This window comes from Dipteris shenzhenensis, chromosome 4 (assembly GCF_047967505.1).
Source record: "Dipteris shenzhenensis isolate YYH24624 ecotype China chromosome 4, Dip_SZ_1.0, whole genome shotgun sequence".
NCBI lineage: Eukaryota > Viridiplantae > Streptophyta > Polypodiopsida > Gleicheniales > Dipteridaceae > Dipteris > Dipteris shenzhenensis.
This window is the reverse complement of record NC_141599.1, coordinates 33779026-33797897: the sequence shown is the minus strand read 5'-3', so window position 1 is coordinate 33797897 and position 18872 is coordinate 33779026. Positions and strand designations below refer to the sequence as shown.

The window sequence follows — 18872 nt, the reverse complement described above, 5'->3', positions numbered from 1 at the left end:
AAAGGTTTTAGATTTTTCAAATTCAACCTCTATTGGACTACTTTCAAAGTGATATTCATTGGCACTCTTTATTTAACACATTTGTTCTAGTTACCGTAACCTATTTGCTAGTACTTCCATATGCACAAATTGGCCATCTTTGGAAGAATTTAATATAATGTGTAATGGTTTCTAGCAGTAGCTACCCTATTGAAAAAATTACCTTTAGTTCTTGGAAAATTTCCCAAGCTTTCTTCACGTCCTTTTATCAGATTTGTATTTCATAACTTTCATACCATTATGGTCTTTCTTCTTTCACCTTCTTCTTCCTTCTTGGGCCTTTCTACTTCATTTTTTTGGTCTTTCTCATAGTTAATCTTTATCTTATGATGGGCAAGAGGTGGAAGCTAACTCAGTTTTTGGAATCACGAGAATTTTTACAAAGTGTAAGGGGGGTGCGACCAACCACCCCAATGGAGCATCCTGATTGGCTCCCGATGGGTAGGCACTCTCATTAGGTAGGTAACATGGAAGGCACGAAAACTCACCTACACATTTTACCACTTGGTAGAGACTTCAAAGTTCTTTCTTGTCGACCAAAGATTCTCCCTTGAGAGGAAAGAGGGTGATGTTATCTCCATCTAGGACTATGTGCTGTTCGAGATTTGAGCTGAAGTGCCATCAATTGGTGTTCACTCAATAGGAATTTCCTCTGTTTCCTGTTAGGTTTTGCCGACCTGACTCTTCTTCTTGAAGTTGTTGAGGCCTTGCCCAAAAGCTCTCTCTTTGACCTCAATCCTTCGACGATCAGTCGATCTCGAGTTTGGGATGTCCACGAGCAGCTCCCATCGACTCCTTAATTCTTAATCCAGCCTTGCCCCGTCAGCCCTCATCGTTTTTGCCTGTCCTCTTACCCTCACGCAGTCCTGCAAGGCAGAGATTTGATCGAGCAGCATGCATTCTTACCTTTACAGACTCAATGCGGCCCTCACGTTCGCTCTCACGGCTTTGGCGGCGATCTGTATTGCTGCTTCCATGACGGACCTTCTACACCATGCAAACCCTTCAGTCCATCTTCAGGTTTGGTCCTAAGCGTGGCTTTTTTGACTTGAGCTTACACGCCCCCTTATTTCTATGTTAAAGAACTGGTCCCTCGTTGTTGAATTTCCTTTTCTTTCTGCTTGTTTGCTTGCTGTTGAGTTCATCCTATCGGAAGACCATATCTAGGAACCTTTGTCGTGCACAAAAAGCTTCGTGGGATCCGTAGGTCTTGTTGGAAAGTGTGGTCATGGGTTCACAGAAAGCTGTGGCAGACAGCCTGCGAAGCGCTAAATTTTACATGTGGGACTTTTGGGATATCATGGTTAAAAAGCTCACCAAAATTAAGGAGTACAAAAGCATCTGGCTTGACTCACTTATTACTATTTGCCTCTACTTGGAACCATAGAGTTCGGTGGCCTTTGGCCATTATGCAACCCATCAAAGTGCTGTCTTTAACATGGGTTATCTCGGTAGAAAGGCACCGTTTCTATGAACAATAATTTTTAGTGGTCATCTGCAGTGTGGTGGTGAGTAAGCCGAAAAGCCTGTTCATTTACAGGGTTTGATCAATACAGTACAGAGACAAGTTGGGGGAGTGGGCATCACGTCACTTGCTCAGTAACCATTTGCGCCACCACGTCATGGGGACTATTTTACAGAGTGGGAGGTTGGGCTGGCAAGCTTAAAACTGACGGGATGACCTGTGATGTAAGGCTGATCCTGCGACCTGTCCTTGGTGCAAACGGTATTGCTGGTGGCTTGGCCCCTACTGCTGATATGCCAAATGGCTGCGCTTCTACATGCTTGCTGTACTGCACAGACTGATAACGCAAGCAGGTGTTCCTATAGAAAGGTGGTCCTGGCAAACCAGGCTAAAGGAATATTGGCACATGGCAGCGCTGCTACATGGCTGCTGTGGTGATGACGCAGGCAGCTGTCTCCTGAATCCTGGCGAACCAGGCTAAGGAAAATTTCTCAGTCCAGATGGATGCATGTAGTATCAGGTGGCTGATCGATTGTAAAATCTGTGGAGGATCAGCATTCATGTGGGAGAGAATGAAAACCAGCAGGAGATTTTCACGAAGGGCAATGGCAAGTGTGATGACAGACTTTAAAATGGGCAACCGGGCTCTGGAACTGTGCATGGGTGATTGATGATTACATATTATATATCCTATGCCCCTGCGTCCCCACCTTTCTGGATTTCTTGTTCATTATTTTCATGGCACCATTTTCCCATCACTAAGAGCTATATCCTCAACTTGTACACTGGTACAACCTATGACGCAAAGCAGTGCAAACTCGGCTAAATATTTTAATATAGATGGTATGTAGCCTCTCTGAGTTCGCGAGGGAGTTGAAGCTTTTCTAGTCTTTTCCATAATTTTTTGTGTGGAACTGTGTCAAGGCTTTCTTGAAATCTACAAAGCAACAAAATATGGCCTCTTTTTTATGCTTGGCTCCTTATGATGCAGCCCTTAAAAGTGACCAAATGGTCTATTGTCGAGTGTCTTGGGCGAAACTCTGCCTGGGATGGTGCCCTGACCCCCTGTGTCTCCGCCCATTTGCTGATTTTTTGCTCAAGAATAGTGCCATACAGCTTGGCCATTAGGCTGCTTACCATGATTGTGCAGTAGTTTTTTGCCGTCCTGCTATTCCCTTGTGGATCATCACAATATTGCTGAGTTGCAATTCTGGGGGAACCCCTTCCTCTAAAGCTTGATGAGCATTTTCTTTGTCTCCTCTCCCCCCCATGTGAGCATCTCTACTACTAGCCCTTGTGTGTATGGAGCTTTCCAATTTGCTAGCTTTTTCAGCCCTTTCCCTACATCTTCTTCCGTTATGATGTTGTTTGCTGCTTTGATTGAAAAGTCATGATTACTCTCTTCCCCCTCCCTTTCGTAGACATCTTCGATGAACTGCATCATGTCTTCCCATGTTGCTTTTCTCACCTGAGGTTTATTAAATATGAGCCTTTTTGTAGTCCATTATCAGCTTTGGTTGCACAGTAATTCTCTGTTTTCTACAGCATTTTTTGTTTCTATGGTGCCTAAAGACATTGGCTCTTTGGTTGGATTTTAGGGTCTCCCCCTCAATCGTGAGGTAGTCCAGTATGTGCCTTGGATGCGGCCTCATGATCACACCGTCAATTCACTTGATCCTTGACGAGTTTGGCAGGTGTATCCCTCTGTTTCTTTGAAATAGGAAGTGCCATCGCAAATTCGCAATCCAAAGCAACCACAGAGGGTGATGAGGTGCCTCCCCATTTGGGTGATTTCCCTGGCATCTCTTGATGTTCTTTTCCAGCCCTTACGTTCTTCATCGTCCTCTTCTATTTCTTCCATCCATATGCGGTCTCTCCCCTCCGTTATAAAGATGCCTAACATTGAGCCCGTTCTCACTCCCTTTAGAAAACCTGGTTATGTCCTCTCCCAAATGCATAAAAGGGTTGTCTCAGGATAGATGACTATTGTGTATGTAGATCAGTGATTGCAGGGGTGCAAAGTAGCATGCTACGAGCCTGATATTTCCCTCTGCTGCTATTTCCAACCACATATATCGTGTATGCGGGTCCTTTTTTATGAGCTTGGCTGTTTTTTCAAATGCCGTACTGATGTCGCATACTATCCCACCAAATCCTCTTGAAGTTTTCAAAAATCCCTGAATTTTTGGAGATTTATTTCCCTCATGTTCCCATCATAATTATATCTGTCTCTGATATTTCATCTTCCAATGCTATGACCTTGTCCACATATATTGCGTATGCGTGTCTTTTTTTATGAGCTTGGCTGTTTTTTCAAATGCTGTGCTGATGTCGCATACTATCCCACCAAATCCTCTCGAAGTTTTCAAAAATCCCTGAATTTTGGAGATTTATTTCCCTCATGTTCCCCTCATAAGTATGTCTGTCTCTGATATTTCATCTTCCAATGCTATGACCTTGTCCAAAGTCCAGCCTCCCACATTACATACTTTGATCCGGAGGGTTTCGAATCCCTATTTATGCTTTCTCCTTCTCTTGATCTTTGCTATAGTGCCAGCTTTCCCATCCTTCATGTATACATTTTTGCCTTCTTTCTTTGCATTTCTGATTATTTCTAGTCCTGGAGCTTTTGGTAGGACTGATTCCTTGTCAAATCTTCATTGACCCATATTGAGTGCCCCTGGAGATGGCGCTTATGGTTCAGCACTTTGACACTGGATTGGTTGTCCTGGAATTTGACAAGGATTTGCCTTGGTTTGTCCCCCTTTCTTCCCACTCTAAGGCCTCCTGCCATTTAGTGGCTGAGATGTGCATTGTTTTTTGAAAGACTTCCTTTTCTATATCCCCGTAATCTTTTTCTTCCACTCCCACAATCCAGAGATTATGTGCCTTCTCCTGCTGCTCCTCCTTCTCTCTCAAAGTGATTGTAATTTCATCCATTTTACTTTTCACTATATCATCCATATGTTGGAAAGGTCACCTCCCCATCTGTAAGCCCCCAAATGAGGAGAGCGTGGGGGAGGGAGACCTAGGGCAGGATATGCCCAGGAGAGAAGAAAGAGAGGGGGCTGCCACATGGGCAGCACCTCACATCAAAGACCATGGAAAGTACCCAGAGCTAGGATGGATCTGCAGCAGCAAAAGGCGAAGCAGTAGCCAGCACAAGGGACCCAGAATAGGAGGCGATCACATGGCGCTGACATCTGCAGGGTGTACGGCTCTGTACACTGCTGGAGAAGAGCCTGGCAGGGGTGCAATGATGGCAGGATGTGCAGGATGGATAAGCGCAGATGTGGAGCAGGTTTTGGCACTGTTTGGAGGCCCTGGTTTAGGGCTGGAGAGTGGGCACCCAGGTGTCCTGAAGCAGCAGCAAGGAGGGCTGCAAGGGACTGACCCTGGGGGGCATATTTATAGCCCACACAGTTTGGCCAGGCAGGCTTATATAGGGCTGGGCCCTTGCCTAGATTGGAGGGCCAAAGGCCCTAGAAGTGTGGGGCCAAAGTCCCAGGTTGTGAGCCTTTATAGGGCTAGACCAGCCACAGACTGGTCGGCCAGTTTGCTGCAGGCTGGTCGGTATTTTTTGCCAGCCCTTGGTGCCCTATAAAAGGAGGTCCTTGTGGCCTCATTTATCATCACTTGCAGCAGCACTTCAGGGAGCAGCAGACCAGCAGCCTATGAGCCTACATCCAGGAGCATATAGAGGCTGGAGAGTTGCAGACTTAGTTCAGCAAAGGTGCTGCCCACCTAGGCTGGTGCAAAGACAGCAAGGTGGAAGGGATGTGGATGGATAGTCTACAGAAGCTCCAGGTGGAGCACGCGGGCTGGAGTCTAGAGAGAACTGGCAGATAGGAGAAGAACCTTGTTGACACGTCCCAGCATTCTTGAAACCTCTGATCTGCAAGCAAACACAAGAACACACACAACGTGAGGAAACTGAGCAGGCTGCTCACCACCCAACCATGACATCTTTGGGATGTGATCCTGAATCAGGAGATGTCCCCTCCGAGCCACGAGCTGAGCTATTGGCACGAACTCCCAACCAGATCCTAACCAGCCTGGTGTCCCATACCACTGCTGGGCCTTGGGCTATGCTATGATGCAGGCGCGCGTCCGCGACTCAATCCAGGATTAGACCTAGCACTTGGGAACGAAACTTGCTCCCATCGGCTCTCTGAGAACTGAACTTGTGGGCCCCTTTTATAGACTAGGGCCCCAAGCGCCAAAAATAGCGAAGACCTCTAACTAGTTCGCACCCTTGCCACTCAACCCGAGAATCAAGCCTGCCTAGCTCTAAGCCTCCTCAGGCTACCCGAGCTAGTCTTGTGTACCCAGTACACGTCAGATACCAATCCGTGCACATGACATACCTCCCCTCCTCTAAGAACTCACTCCTGAGTTCGCTAAAAAACCTGGGAATGTTCTCTAGAGGTTCTGTAATGTCTCCCATGTTGCATCCTCCTCAACACGATCCTTCCACTTGATCTTGTATTCCGTGATAGTTCTATTATGAATCTGTCTTTCATGAAATTCAAGAATACACTCAGGTTCGTGTGGAATAAAAGTCAAATCTGTAACTTCTATTATTTCTTGAGACAAACAAGTTGATCATCCGCACCCAATACTTCTTTCAGTCTACTGACATGAAAGACTGGATGTACTTTAACATCAGGAGGCAATTTTAGTCGATATATAACTGGTCCAATTCTTTTAATAACCTTGAACGGACCACAGTATCTGGGGGATAACTTCGGAACCAAACCAGTACTTAGGCTCTTGGATTCCTTGGGAATTCACAAATATACCATCATTCCTTTAGAGAACTCTCTAGGTGAACGATGTCTATTAGCATAAAATTTGTCCCGATCTTGGGCACTTCTAATAGACTCCTTGGCAAACTGCAACATTTCCTGCATGTCTAGCAAGAAGGTCTGTGCAGCATCATTTTGGATTCCCTTTAACCCAACTGTAACTGGTGACTTAGGTTGAAACCCGTACATAAGCATAAAAGGACTGTAACTAGTACTCGAATGCTTTGCATTGTTATAAGCAAATTTTATCATAGGAAGATAATCTTCCCATGAAGACTGTCTCTTAGAAACATATGCCCGAAGCATATCTTCAACCAATTGGTTGACCTTCTCTGTACTGCCATCGGATTGTGCATGATCTTAGGAACTCATACTTAGAGTAGTTTCTAACTTCTCAAAAACAAGTGTCCAAAAGTTACTTGTAAACTTTGAGTCCTTGTCACTGACTATGTCAGAGGGCAAACCATACAGCTTAAACAAGTGGTCCACAAACTCGTGAGCCAGCTGAACAGCTGAAATAGTTGTTCTAGTTGGTAAGAATCTAGCCATTTTTGTCAGACGGTCAACTATGATCCAAATGGAGTCATAACCCTTGCGCGTTCGAGGCAAACCAATAATAAAATCCATGGAAATACTTTCCCATTTATTACCTGGAATCTGCAATGGCTGTAATAAACCCGCGCTTCTAAGGCGTTTTGCCTTAGTAACCTGACAAACCCGGCAACCTACCACATAGTTTTCAATAAATGCACACATCTTAGGCCAATAAAAGGTATGCTTCACAAGAGACAGTCCGATGTATACCCGGATGTCCAGCACTAGGAGCATCATGACACTCCCAGAGAATCTTGGATCAAAGTTTCAGAATATCTGGCACACAAATCTTTCCATTTCGGAACAGCAAGCCGTTTCTAATCATCCAGTGACCTCCCGTTGCCTGTACCGTAGGTGGCACAATCCTTGAGTCCTGGTCAACCATGGAGCTCCCATCCTGGACTCTCTGCCAATAAGAACTGAAATGACTATCAGTTGCGCAAAGCCCTCTCAAGGATTGAAATAGGTCTGAGGATATTTCCGTAAATGACATAGCATTTACAAACTTGACTCGACTTAAGGCATCCGCCACACTATTCAACGAACCCTTGCGATAACGTATTTCAAAATCAACATCTTGCATTAATTCTGCCCATCTACCTTTCTGTCCCCTCAATTCAGACCCATTACACACATACTTGATTGATTGATGATTGGTCAATACAAGAAACTTCGAACCATACAAGTAGTGTCTCCAAACCTTCAGAGCATACACTACTGCATAGAGTTCTTTTTCTAGTGTGGGCCAACGATATTGGGTGTCGTCTAGCTTCTTACTCTCAAAAGCTACAGGTCTGCCCTCTTGGAATAAAGCTGCCCCAATCGCAAAATCACTTGCATCGGGCTCTAAAACATAAGGCCGGGTAGGATCGGGTAATGCAAGAACGGGTGCTTCCTTGATAGAAAACTTCAAGGTTTCAAAGGCCTTGTTCAATGCATCATTCCAAGAGATCGGTTGGGTAGACCTGCGTCCACGACCTTTCAATATGTTAGTTAGGGGTGCCGTGATGTGTGAATAATCACGCACAGACTTCTGTAGAAATACCGTAAATCCTAGAAGAACGAAGTTGTTTCATAGTTTGAGGGATAGGCCATTCTAAAACCTTCTGGATACGATCCAGATCAATGCTAATACCTTCAGAAGAAATCTTGTGTCCTAAGTAAATGATCTCCTTCATAAAGAAGTCACATTTACCTTGGCATAGAGCTTATGCTGTCTTAGAATAACTAAGACAATCCGGAGGTGTCCTATGTGATCCTCTAGCGTTCGGCTATATACCAATATGTCATCTAAGAACACTACAACGAATTTGCCGAGAATATCTCGGAACAAATCGTTCATCATTTGCTGGAAGGTGGCAGGAGCATTGGTCAAACCAAAAGGTAATACAAGAAACTCGTAGTGGCCATACCTAGTTCAGAATGCGGTTCTATCTGTGTGTTTAGCATAGATACGGATTTGGTGATAACCCGTACGCAAATCAATCTTAGTGAAATACTTCGCTCCGGCCAAACGGTCTATTAGATCATTGGAACGAGGTAGAGGGTATCAATTCTTAATTGTCACTTTATTCAATTGTTTATAATCTATACACATTCTCCATGTAGAATCCTTCTTCTTTCTTAAGAGGACAGGTGCTCCCCAAGGTGATTTACTTGGGCGAATATAGCCCATATTCAAATAATCCTGTAGCTGTGAAGCTAACTCATCCTCCTCAAGCTGGTTGATCCTATAAGGTGGAACACTAATAGGTTGAGCCCCAGGTACTAAGTCTATGCGATGATCTACTGCCCGTTCTGGAGGTAAACCTTCCGGCAGTTGAGTAGGGAATACATCCATGAAATCATCTAACAACGTTCTCAATTCACGGTGTTCAAACACACTTAAATCATTTTCGTTATTAACAGAGACAAAAAATGAAGAAAGCGGAATCAAAACACACTGATAGACATCATAATGAGAAGTGTTTAATATATTTCAAAGCTGCATTGCAGATACAATAGGTCCCTGAGAAGAGGAAATGTTATCACACTGAATACAAAATTGGGTGTCCTTATCTAAAAAAGAAAGAGTATGGTCCTTCCATCCAATCCGAATATCGTGGGTTTTAAACCACTCTATTCCGATTAACAAGTCCACATGCTCCAAGTGCATGACATAGCACGTAAGAGCTGCTGTGTATTCTTGAATCCGGATAGAAAGGGCTTCAATCTTGCGATCCCAAAACTGCTTCCCAGTTGGAAGCTGCACCTCATAGGTGTGATCGCTAGGTATCGTGGACAACCCCATCTTCTGCACAAGTTTGTAATTAACAAAGTTGTGAGAGCTGCCCGGGTCAAAGAGAATGTGAACTCTTTGGTCCCTAACTTCTCCATAAACTCGGAAAAGATCATGAGAACCAAATAACGAAGTATTAAAAGTGCAATTACAAGAAAGTGGGCAGGTAATGACATTTACAGAAATACTTGTCATCGCAACTTGATTAGCTCCCTTGGCTTTGGTACCCGGACCCGCGTGGAGCTTTTGTCCCGGCGCTTGCTTCTGGTTCTTGCGCTTAGGACAATCATTCTTAGTGTGGCCCCGCTCCTCGCAGAGAAGCAACATCCTTCCTTCTTGAGCTTCAAGGTACGAAGGAAAAACGGGCAGGACCATTCTTCGCCTGAGTCAAATGTTTCTTGGAGGCATTGTTTATAGGCTTCGACTCCTCGGTACTAGTGGTAGACTGGAAGAACTTCCGCTTGTTCTTCCCAGCCGTGTCGGCAACTGTGGTTCCCTTTGCACTGGCCATGGTATCATCATAAATACGCGCATAATTCATGGCCTGTTGCAACGTGGTACACTTGTTGTTCTTGATCTGTAACTTGTAGGAGTCAGGCAAACCATCCACAAAGAAACCTAACGAGGTCACTAGATCCATCTTTGTAGCTCTGGTCTGCAAATCCCGAAACCTCTGAAGATAAACCTCAAAAGTCAAATTCAGCTTGGACATATCAAGGGCTTTGAGCTTGCCTACGATATCGTAATCTTCCTCCTTCTTCAGAAGCTCTTTCCTGAAGACCCCTTCGAATTCGTTCCATGTTGCAGGCTTGGGTTGGAGTTCCTTCCACCACAATAAAGCCTTTCCTGACATAAACCCGGTTGCAAGCTGTATTTTCTTGTCATTTGGATATGGGTGAAACTGGAAGTGTACTTGCCACTTGTGCAACCAAGTGTCAACAACCTCCTTGATACGAGACTTCTGAACTCCGGGAAAAGGATCTGGAGTGATGTTCGGACCTAACACTGAAGCCATGGCATCCACATGCGTGAGCGCTTGAACAGTGCTAGTCGTGAATCCCTTGGAGTTGCTGTGTCAACCCTGTTTGATTCGTATTAACTTGCTCAAACTTTCCATCAAGAGCAGTGGTGAATTCACTGAAGGCCTTTTTCGTAATCAGGTCATCGTAGAGACCCTGGTCATCCTCCGCATGGTAGTTCAAATCCTGGTCTCCCATCGCAAGCTCAGGGTCTACAGAATCAGCCATAAAGGATGTGGAGCGAAGGAGCTCGGAAGGCCAAAGGGAAAGGAGAGAGAGTCGTGAGGAAAGGAGGGGGCAGCAGAGAAAACAGAATCCCACAGCAGGCAGTAAATAACGATCTGCCTGGAGATTTCGTTAGAGGGGAGAGCGGTGAAGTAGAGGAGCAGCAAGATAGCGACCTGGAAGGGTAGGAGAGAAGGGCTGTTCCGAACTCAGAAGTGCGAGATAGCAGCCTGAGCTAACGGGTTGTACTAGGTGAGGGCGGGTGCAGGGTTGGCTATGCGCACTCATGGACTGCGGATTAGAGCAGGCGAGATGGCTGCCTTAGCAAAGAGCGCCTCACTGCAGGCTTATAGCAGCCTGCAGGCCAAAAATAAAACAGTCCCCTACTTTTGGTAGGGTTTCTGCTTTTTTAAGCTGTCCAAGCCTAATTTGGATGCAGCTCTTGCATGCCAAAAAAAACAGTCCCCTACTTTTGGTAGGGCTTTTGCTTTTTTTAAGATGTCCAAGCCTAATTTGGATGCAGCTTTCCCCTGCCTGATTCGCAACCCAACCAGTCCCTCGAGACTGTCATCTGCTGCGCACCTCCATCCTCACTCCAGCCATCAATACCCGTTCCCTAACTCTCATCCTGAAGGTTGCCCGCGGCCTTCCATCATGTCCTTGCTCTCTGCTTTTATTCTGAAACTCGCTCCTACTTCTTTCCTGCGCCAACTCCTACAACTAACGAACTGCACCCAAGCTCTTCCCCTTACAGACTACCTTTCTCATGGCCTCTCTTCCACTCCACCTTGCTTCTTGCGAATTCACCTTTTCTCTCTGTCTCTCCTTCCTTCTTTCCACCATCTAACCGCCACCCTTAACCTTGAACCAATAAAGCACGTGCAGGGTAATAAACATGAATTTCGAAATTAGGGCATACCTGGAGGAACAAATCGTCCAAAATTCTTGGAATAGAAGTTCCTACCTCAGGAGTTGGCTCTGATACCAACTGACACATCCCAGCACTCTTGAAACCTCTGATCTGCAAGCAAACACAAGAACACACACAACGTGAGGAAACTGAGCAGGCTGCTCACCACCCAACCATGACATCTACGGGATGTGATCCCCAATCAGGAGATGTCCCCTCCGAGCCACGAGCTAAGCTATTGGCACGAACTCCCAACCAGATCCTAACCAGCCTGGTGTCCCATACCACCACGTGGCGCTGTGTAGCTTGGGATCTGTTGCTGGGCCTTGGGCTACGCTATGATGCAGGCGCACATCCTCGACTCAATCCAGGATCAGACCTAGCACTTGGGAACGAAACTTGCTCCCATCGGCTCTCTGAGAACTGAACCTCTGGGCCCCTTTTATAGACTCGGGCCCCAAGCGCCAAAAATAACGAAGACCTCTAACTGGTTCGTACCCTTGCCACTTAACCCGAGAATCAAGCTTGCCTAGCTCTAAGCCTTCTCGAGCTAGTCTTGTGTACCGAGTACACGTCAGATACCAATCTGTGCACATGACACTTGTGGTAAGATCAAAGGATCACACCATTGGTTATCTTTTGTATTGTGTCCATAGTTTTGGATGGAAATATATTATTTTGGTGATTTCTCTATTTGGCTGGTTCATTGTCTATTGATGAGTCTGCACATCTATGTGATGCACATTAAGTAAAGAAGTTTCCCATTCCACACTGTGTGAGCTCCTGGGCATTACTATAAGTCTTCCGCTGTGTGTACCCTCTGTTGGGTCTTTTCTAACATGGTATCAGAGCCCAGGTAGGAGGCTCACAGGTGTGGGAGCATGAAGGCAGGGACCTTGCTGAAGGACGACCTTGATTCAGAAGCTCTTGGGAATCGACTTTCACGACTGAAGGATTGTGCCCTTGCGAGAAGGAGGGTGACTCAGGTTTAGTCAGGTGCGTTCAGAGTTCTGGTTTACTGAAATTGAGTTTGGTTGACTTTGCTGTGTGGTATAAACAGCAGAGATGTCGACCTCAACAGCCTCTTCAGCCCCTGCTTTCCCTTCCTCCTCCCCCAGTTTTCTCTTATTCACTATCCCTAACTTTGGAGAGTCTGGGAAACTAGATGGGACCAACTACTCGATCTAGAAAGTGAAGATCCGGAGTCATTTAGTGGCTCGGAAGTTGTGGAAGCTGACCACGGGAGTGGAGTCGAAGCCGGAGGACATGGGTGGACAGAAAAGGGGAGATAGTCATGGTAGTAGACAGAGGAGCTCGAAGCTTGGGAAGATAGAGATGCCCATGCTCTGGCATTAATCATAGGGACTACGGCGGACTCTGTTCTTTCACATATCCAGTTGGCCGAGACATCAGTAGAGGCGTGGGTCACTCTGAAAGATTTGTACGAGACGGACAACACCTCCTGGATTTTGCTTCTTCGGCATCAACTCTACAATCTTGATATGGAAGAAGGAGATACGGTACTTAGTCACTTGACGAAGGTCAAGGTGGTGAGGGATCAGCTGGCAGCAGTTGGTCAGAAGACGGACTCATGCCATTTGGCCTTGATGGTATTGAGGAGACTACCTCGGAGTTTCAAGAGCTTTGTTACGACTGTGACAGTAGGACAGAGGACCAAACCTCTGACGTTTGAGGAGTTGGGTCCATTACTGCTGCAGGAGAAAGCTCGGGAGAAGCTCTACAACGAGGACAAAGACGACAAGGCGATGCTGGCGAAGGATGACGCTGGCAAAGGAAAGGGCAAGCCTAAGAGTGGCAAGTCCAAGAAAGACGACTTTGACGACGAGGGGACTTCTAAAAGGAAGCAGAAGAAGAAGTGCTTCTACTGTGATACGCCAGGACATTTTGCAAAGGACTACAGAAAGAACAGGCAGATCAGAAAAACAAAAAGGAGTCCGACTCAGATTCAGAGGGAGAGGCCAAAGCAAATGTGGTAATCAAAGAGTTGTTCTTGGTGACATCATCGAGTGTTACCGAGGTCAGAGATGTTGATCTAGAAATCACAGTGAGGATGTCTGACATAGAGATGTGGGTCGACGAGGAGTCAGATGCCTTTGTGAAGGTGAAGAACAGCATGGAGCGCTTGGTATCTTTTAGGTGTGTGGCTGTTGACACTGACATGAGGGTAGATTTTATGGAAAGCCCAGGGGTCTCATGGTCAAATGGATGCTGTAGTTCAGAAGGGGACAGTATAGGATTACATAGGCTCTTGGCGGGTGCCTCATTGAGGTAGAGGGTTTACTTCCAGAGCAAACATACAGGCAATACAACAGTCTGGGATGTACTTGATATTTTGCATTTGAGCCTTTATAGCATGCTGTGGAAAGACTCTGCTCTTCATTTGTCTCAGGTGATAAGAGATTGGAAGGAATTGGCCTTCTTCGAAGGCAGAAGGGGAAGTATTGGTGCTTCTTCAGATCTTGGACGCAGATTGCTTGAAGGTGATGGACGACTCCAGGTTGTTCACTCATTATGAGGGGGACAATTGGAAGATCGTGACAACTAGATTGCTTGAGTTCGAAGGCGGGAACGTGACCGAAGGAGGTGGTGCCAGGAGGTGCTACCAGAGATGGACCTGTGTACCAGGCTGGTCGGTATTTTTTGCCAGCCCTTGCGGCCCTATAAAAGGAGGTCCTTGTGGCCTCATTTATCATCACTTGCAGCAGCACTTCAGGGAGCAGCAGACCAGCAGCCTATGAGCCTACATCCAAGAGCATATAGAGGCTGGAGAGTTGCAGACTTAGTTCAGCAAAGGTGCTGCCCACCTAGGCTGGTGCAAAGACAGCAAGGTGGAAGGGATCTGGACGGATAGTCTACAGAAGCTCCAGGTGGAGCACGCGGGCTCGAGTCTGGAGATAATTGGCAGATAGGAGAAGGACCTCGTGGTAAGATCAGAGGACCACACCATTGGTGGGACTTTGGATCTATATCTTTTGTGTTGTGTCCATAGTTTTGGACGGAAATATATTATTTTGGTGGTTTCTCTATCTGGTTGGTTCATTGTCTATTGACGAGTCTGCACATCTATGTGATGCACATTAAGTAAAGAAGTTTGTGATTCCACACCCACACCACACTGTGTGAGCTCCTGGGCATTACTATAAGTCTTCCACTATGTGTACCCTCTGTTGGGTCTTTTCTAACACCATAGTGCTAATGGTGTCTTGTGTTTGCTTGCATTTGGTCCTTCTCCCCTTGCCCTTTCTGCACTTGTGTTTTCTTCTCCATTTGCTGTTCCATGTTGAAAACCTTAGCATACACTATCCATTCTGTGTTCCATGCTGATTACCTTGGCATGCCCCTGTTCTATCTTGCTGTCCATAGAGAGCATTTTCTTGGTGTACTTTATGTGGGCTCACGGAAGCAAAAGGATGCACAAGAGTGGAGCAAGAAGTGGAAGCCATCACATCAACTAGTGGAATGAAAATGAAAGTACAAAGTACTATCAAAGAGAACCCTAGGACCTAGTGTCCTAGTGGTACCACTAGTACTAGGTGTCATAAGACACTAAAAGTACTAGGTGACCTAAGTGCCAATAACTAAAGCTACATGGCACATACCAGGGCCCAGAGGGCATCAATACGACCGGGAGAAGATGGCCTACAAACCCCCATCCATGGTATGGGCTGAAGTATTCTGGAAACGTCTCAGAATACCTGGTATTTTTTGGTCATGGTGACACATGTTCATCCAAAAGGATATAGCCACCTATGAATGTACAAGGTATGCCAGATCATGTAACAAAGGGAACCGAGTTTAAAGCCTGTCGAAAGGCTTCGAACTTGGGACGAGGAAGTGCCTTTGTAAACATATCTGCTATGTTGTCCTCTGTGGGAAGATAGGACAACTCTATGTCTCCTGTTGACAACTGCTCTCAAACATAATGATAGTGAACTTCAATGCTTGGTACGCGCATGAAACACTGGATTACGCGCAATGGCCAAAGCACTTTGGTTGTCAGTGTAGACCATAGTGGAGGATGTTTGGCGAATACTCAGATCTGTAAGTTACTGTCAAAGCCATACACACTTTAGCGGTGAAGGCTGCCATGTACTCAGCCTCACAGCTGGATGTGGCAACTGTTGGTTGCTTCTTGCTGAGCCAAGAGATACATGAACTGCCAAGCATAAAACAGTTGCCGGTATGTGACACTTTGGTGACGGAACAACTTGCCCAGTCACTATTCGTGTAAGAACAAACATTCTTGTCTTTGAGTTTCCTGACGTACCAGGGCTTACAATGCTCAAAGCTCCTCTGCCCAATTGAAATGTCGGGATTCTGATCCACAAACTTGAGATACAACTCCGTCTGCTGACCCAACATGCGGGAACAATAGAACAATGCGCCCCCTTTTTGCCACTACTAAAAGAATACAAAACATAGTCTAATTAAAGTATATAATGGAGTATTTCAAAGCGACAATTGTCATTCAAAAGTTTTCCGGTAAGAACTTTTCAATTTGGGTCAAGAAGCCATCTGGGAACTTGCCTTTCTTTCTTCAATCACTTCATCTTGAATAGTGGGATCATTTTGTCTGGAAGAGGAACCTGCAAATCAGCATGGGGTGCTGGTTGATCATTGCTTGTTGGAGGGCCTGCAGGAGGCTCATGTTGCTGGTCAAAGTCCCCCTCTGAGGGAAGTAGAGGTAACCAAGAGTCAAAGGCATCAAACATGTCAACTTTTGGCTTAGCTTTGCAGTCCACAAGAGGAGAAGTCGAATGTTCCGCAAAGATTACATCTCTACTGACAATAATCGTCCCAGTATTTGGTTGGTATAACCGACACCCTCTGCTCTCGTGGCTGTAACCAATATGCATTTGATTGCCTTGTCATCAAGCTTATGTCTCAGCTGAGATGGTACATGAACATATGCAAGAGACCCAAAAACTCTCATGTGTGAAAGTGAAGGCTTCTTGCCTTTCCATGCTTCATAAGGTGTAACAGTCCTCAATGCCCTTGTAGGTGATCTATTCAACACACAGTTGGCACACATCACTGCATCAAGCCAAAATTTATTGGGCAAGGACTTGGCTTTAAGCATGCATCTGGCCATCTCCATAGTGGACCCGTTCTTTCTTTCGGGAATTGGATTATGCCGAGGAGTGTAAGGAGTAGTGCATGAGTGAACAATGCCCCGTGAAGACAAAAATGCATCAAACTCCTTTGACATATACTCTCCCCCCCTATCCGTGTTGAGGGTGACAAGCTTGCATCCTGATTCATTCTCAACCATATTTAGCCACCTCGTAAAGCATGAGAACATATACCCAGCAATATCTTGTGAAGTCATCAATTAGAGTCATGAAATATTTGTACCCCCCAATGGCATTTGTTCTCATTGGGCCACAGACATCAGTGTGCACTAGCTGCAATTTCCTTTGTGAGAATTTTGGACAATTCTTTTGAAAAGGAAACCGATGCATCTTACCCAAAAGACAACCCTCACACACATGTTTGGAAACTATGTGAGTTTGAGGTACGTCATTTGCCATGCCCTGTGAATGTAACTTGGCAAGAGCTCTATAATTGAGATGACCCATTCTCTCATGCCAAATATGAGTTTCAGCAAGTTGTGAATCTGAAATAGCAAATGCTTCAATAAAAAGTACAGCTGAGTGACGATCAAGGTGATAGCCCCTTTTGCAAAGTACCAGTGAGAACTATGGCATTGTCATCACGAAGATCATATACTAGGCATCTGTATCCATCAAAAATCACTTCAAAACCTGAAGTGGCAATTGTTGAAATTGAAATCAAGTTGATTTCAATTCCAGGCACAAAAAGAACATTTGTCAAAGTGACAGGATGGCTTGAAATGGATGTGAGCTGCACATCTCCAATTTCTTTTACAGCATAGGAAGCATAATTAGCACATGTGACAGTCCCCCCTCGAGGTGCATTAGCTAAGGAATGAAACAACTGTCTGCAAGATGTGACGTGCTTGGAAGCACCACTATCAAAATACCAAGACTGAGCATCATTAGCAGTAAAGAATGCATCAACTTTGGAGGGATCAAAGGAGCAATGGACAGATCATGCCCAATCATCCTGGAGAGCATGTGCATGTGAAGCATCTGCTGGCTCGTGGATTCAATTGCATGTCAGGCATTGACTGTCAATCCTGCTTTCTTTTTCTCCGAAGCAATGCGCTTCCTGCATTCTGAAATTTCATGCCCTGGCTTGCGACAATAGTTGCATCTTTTCTTCTTTGACTTATCTGCTGTATTTTGAGATGCATTGGAGGAATTGCTGCCATTAGGTGCATATTAAGGCTTGCCCATAGGCTTGGAAGCCTTACCTTTTCTTGTCTTCTGTGAAGCTGGCAGCCCATTCAATGTGGTACTGACAAGCTGAGAATTTGGCACCACCTCATCAATATTGGCAAGTTGTTCCATGAGGTCCTTGACGTTTGTCAAGTATGCATCCATAGAGTCACCTTCATTCATGTTGACTTCCTGCAATTGCTTTCTTAAATATGCAACACGTGCCTCATTGCAAATGGGATACCCTGAAAAGAAAAGACCTGAAAACACAAAAGCCTCAAGGCTATCACTGCAAAGAGCTGGCTGTCCAAAAATGACAGCAAATGTTTGCAAGTGAATGTCTTGCAAATTTCCAGCTCAAATCAAAGGGCAAATGCAAATTTGACTCAAATGTGACTGTGGCAGGCAATGACCACTGCAAAAATCAGCAAATCTGGCAAAAGCCCCAAACGTAATGAGGGCAAGAAAGCCAAAAAGAGGGCAGATACAGAAAAGCCCCAAATTTTGTTGAGATTTTGCAAATGTGACCCAATGTCTTGCAATCTGACCCAATGCCCTGCAAATGTGACCCAATGTCCTGCAATTTGAAGAAGAAATTGCAATCCAAATTCCAAAGCTCCAATGCCAATGTCTTGCAAGAAATTGCAACCAAAAGAAGGGAAATGAACTAAAAAACCCCAAATTTGCCAATGTCCTGCAAAAGCCCCAAAACTGCAAAATCGAAGTCTGAATGCAAAAGCCTCAAATGTCAGCAAAAAATTGCAGATCTGTTGCAATGTCTGCTCCGGACGGTACGGAATGTACGGACACCGAAGTACGAAAATGTGCGGAAATCTAAAACTCTACGGAAAGCGAAAATTGTACGAAAATCGGTACAAATGTACGGACAGGTAGTGATGCACTATACGGATGGCCATACGGAATCGTATGGATAGAGAAAATCCCCCCCTCCCCCCCCTAACAGTTGATGCGCCGTACGGAATTGTACGGACAGTAGGTCGGGGGGTCGCGTTGTAGCTGTGTGGGAGCTAGAGCTGCAAGCAAAAAACTAGGAGTAGAGAGCAGGTCCGGGAAGGAAGTGCTCTGATACCACTGTAGGCTCAGGGAAGCAAAAGGATGCACAAGAGTGGAGCAAGAAGTGGAAGCCGTCACATCAACTAGTGGAATGAAAATGAAAGTACAAAGTACTATAAAAGAGAACCCTAGGACCT

The 18872-nt window shown here is 45.5% G+C and overlaps 1 protein-coding gene across 1 annotated transcript in view; it reads left to right on the top strand.

The window, feature by feature from the left end:
• The first annotated feature begins 582 nt into the window (after positions 1 to 582).
• Positions 583 to 18872, top strand: part of LOC147902749 (signal peptidase complex subunit 3A-like) — a 78939-nt gene continuing 60649 nt past the window's right edge. The window contains exon 1 of the mRNA XM_087373757.1: positions 583 to 1059. Within this exon, the coding sequence (XP_087229883.1) occupies positions 934 to 1059 (126 nt within the window). The 5' untranslated portion in view covers positions 583 to 933. The remainder of the gene's footprint in view (positions 1060 to 18872) is intronic.